This window comes from Charadrius vociferus, unplaced genomic scaffold (genome assembly GCF_000708025.1).
Source record: "Charadrius vociferus isolate BGI_N301 unplaced genomic scaffold, ASM70802v2 scaffold2494, whole genome shotgun sequence".
Taxonomy (NCBI): domain Eukaryota; kingdom Metazoa; phylum Chordata; class Aves; order Charadriiformes; family Charadriidae; genus Charadrius; species Charadrius vociferus.
Genome location: NW_009648103.1, coordinates 1 through 1814, shown reverse-complemented (window position 1 = coordinate 1814; position 1814 = coordinate 1). Strand labels below are relative to the sequence as shown.

Sequence of the window (1814 nt, the reverse complement as noted above, 5' to 3'; positions counted from 1 at the left end):
TGAGTCCTCCCTGGGGGGCCACTTGGGACTTCCCCGGGGTCCCTGTGGGGCACCAGAACACCTGCATCTTCTATGGGGTCTCTATGGGGCACCAGGATGCCTGGGTCCTCTCTAGGGTCCTTGCAGGGATGTTTGGGTCTTCTTTGTGGGGTCTTTGTGGGACACCAAGGGATACTTGTGTCCTTTGTGGGGTCCCTGTGGGGCCCCCTGGCTTTTTTATGGGGTTCCTATGGGGCACCAGGTCACCTGGGTCCTCTGTGGGGTCCCTGTGGGGCACCGTGAGGCCTGGGTTCTCTGTGAGATGTTGGTGGGGACATCTGGGTCTTGTGCGGGGTCTGTTGTGTGTCTTGGGGACACTGGGGTTCTCTGTGAGGTTCTGGTGGGGACGTTGGGATCTTCTCTAGGGTCCGTGTGTGACACTGGGCTGCCTGGGCGCTCTGCGAGGTCTCTTTGGGGACACCGGGGTTCTCCATGGGGTCCTTTTGTGGCACTGGGACACCTTGGTCCTTCGTGAGGTTCTTGTGGGGACATCTGGCTTCTCTGTGGGGTTCCTATGGGGCACCAGGATGCTTGGGTCCTCTGTGGGGACACCTGGGTTGCGCATGGCGTTTGTACGGGGCTGTAGAACGTCTAAGTTCTCTGTTAGGTTTCTATAGAGACATCTGGGTCTTCCATAGGATCTCTCCGTGACACTGGCATGCCCGTGTCCTCTGGGGGGCCCTGGGACACTCGGATCCTCCCTGGGGTTCCTCCAGGGACACCTGGGTCTTCCATGGGGTGCCTGTGTGACACCGGGCTCCTGGGTTCTCTGTGGGGTGGGATATAGGGGACGGAGACACTTGGGTTTTGTTGGGGGGCATCTCCACATGGGGCTGTCTCAGTCGTTTTTGGGGTGAGGTATGGAGACAATGTGGATCTCTCTGTGGTGACATGTAGGACATGGGACACCTTGGTGTTCTAAAGATGGGGATTGGGGACACTTAGGTCAGGACACAGTGGATGGGGCCACCTGGGACCTCCCTGTGGTGGGATGTAGAGGATGGGGCCACCTCGGTCCTGCTCGGGATGGGGGTGTGGGGACATCCCCGTGGTGGGACATGGGAGATGGGGACACCTGGGTCCTCCCCATGGGTGGACACAGAGGATGGGGCCACCTCGGTCCTGCTCGGGATGGGGGTGTGGGGACATCCCCGTGGTGGGACATGGGAGATGGGAACACCTGGGTCCTTCCAGGGATGGAATATGGTGGATGGAACCACCTTGTTTCCCCTCGAGGTGGACCACCGAAGCTCAGGTCACCGCGTGGGACGAAGTTGGGAGGTCCCACCGCTGACCCGGGGCGGTGGGGTGACCCTTCTCCGCAGGAAAGCATTATGGGGTGTACAGCTGCGAAGGCTGCAAAGGCTTCTTCAAACGTACCATCCGCAAAGACCTGACCTACACCTGCCGCGACAACAAGGACTGCGTGGTGGACAAGCGCCAACGCAACCGTTACGGCCCCGACGTGAATGGCCGGGCCACCGGCATGAAGCGCGAAGGTACCCGGGGAACGCCGGGATACGGGGTACGGACCCCCCGCCCCGAACCTCCCCTCATGGCCATGTCCCCCCTCCAGCCGTGCAGGAGGAGCGCCAGCGGGGGAAGGAGAAGGACGGCGATGGTGACTTGGGCGCCAACGCCAACGAGGAGATGCCGGTGGAGAAGATCTTAGAAGCCGAGTTGGCGGTGGAGCAGAAATCGGACCAAAGCGTGGACGGCGCCGGCACGGGGGGCAGCTCGGTGAGTTGTGGGGTTTTTTTATTTTAGGGTGGAGG

At 61.2% G+C, this 1814-nt stretch overlaps 1 protein-coding gene across 1 annotated transcript; it reads left to right on the top strand.

Annotated features, from left to right (window-relative positions):
- Positions 1 to 1364: 1364 nt before the first annotated feature.
- LOC104285432 (retinoic acid receptor RXR-beta-like) lies at positions 1365 to 1779 on the top strand (the record flags this gene model as incomplete). Its single annotated transcript, XM_009883886.1, has 2 exons — positions 1365 to 1538; positions 1616 to 1779. Coding segments are annotated over 2 exons (338 nt in total), but the record flags the coding sequence as incomplete, so codon positions are not given.
- Positions 1780 to 1814: the final 35 nt, after the last annotated feature.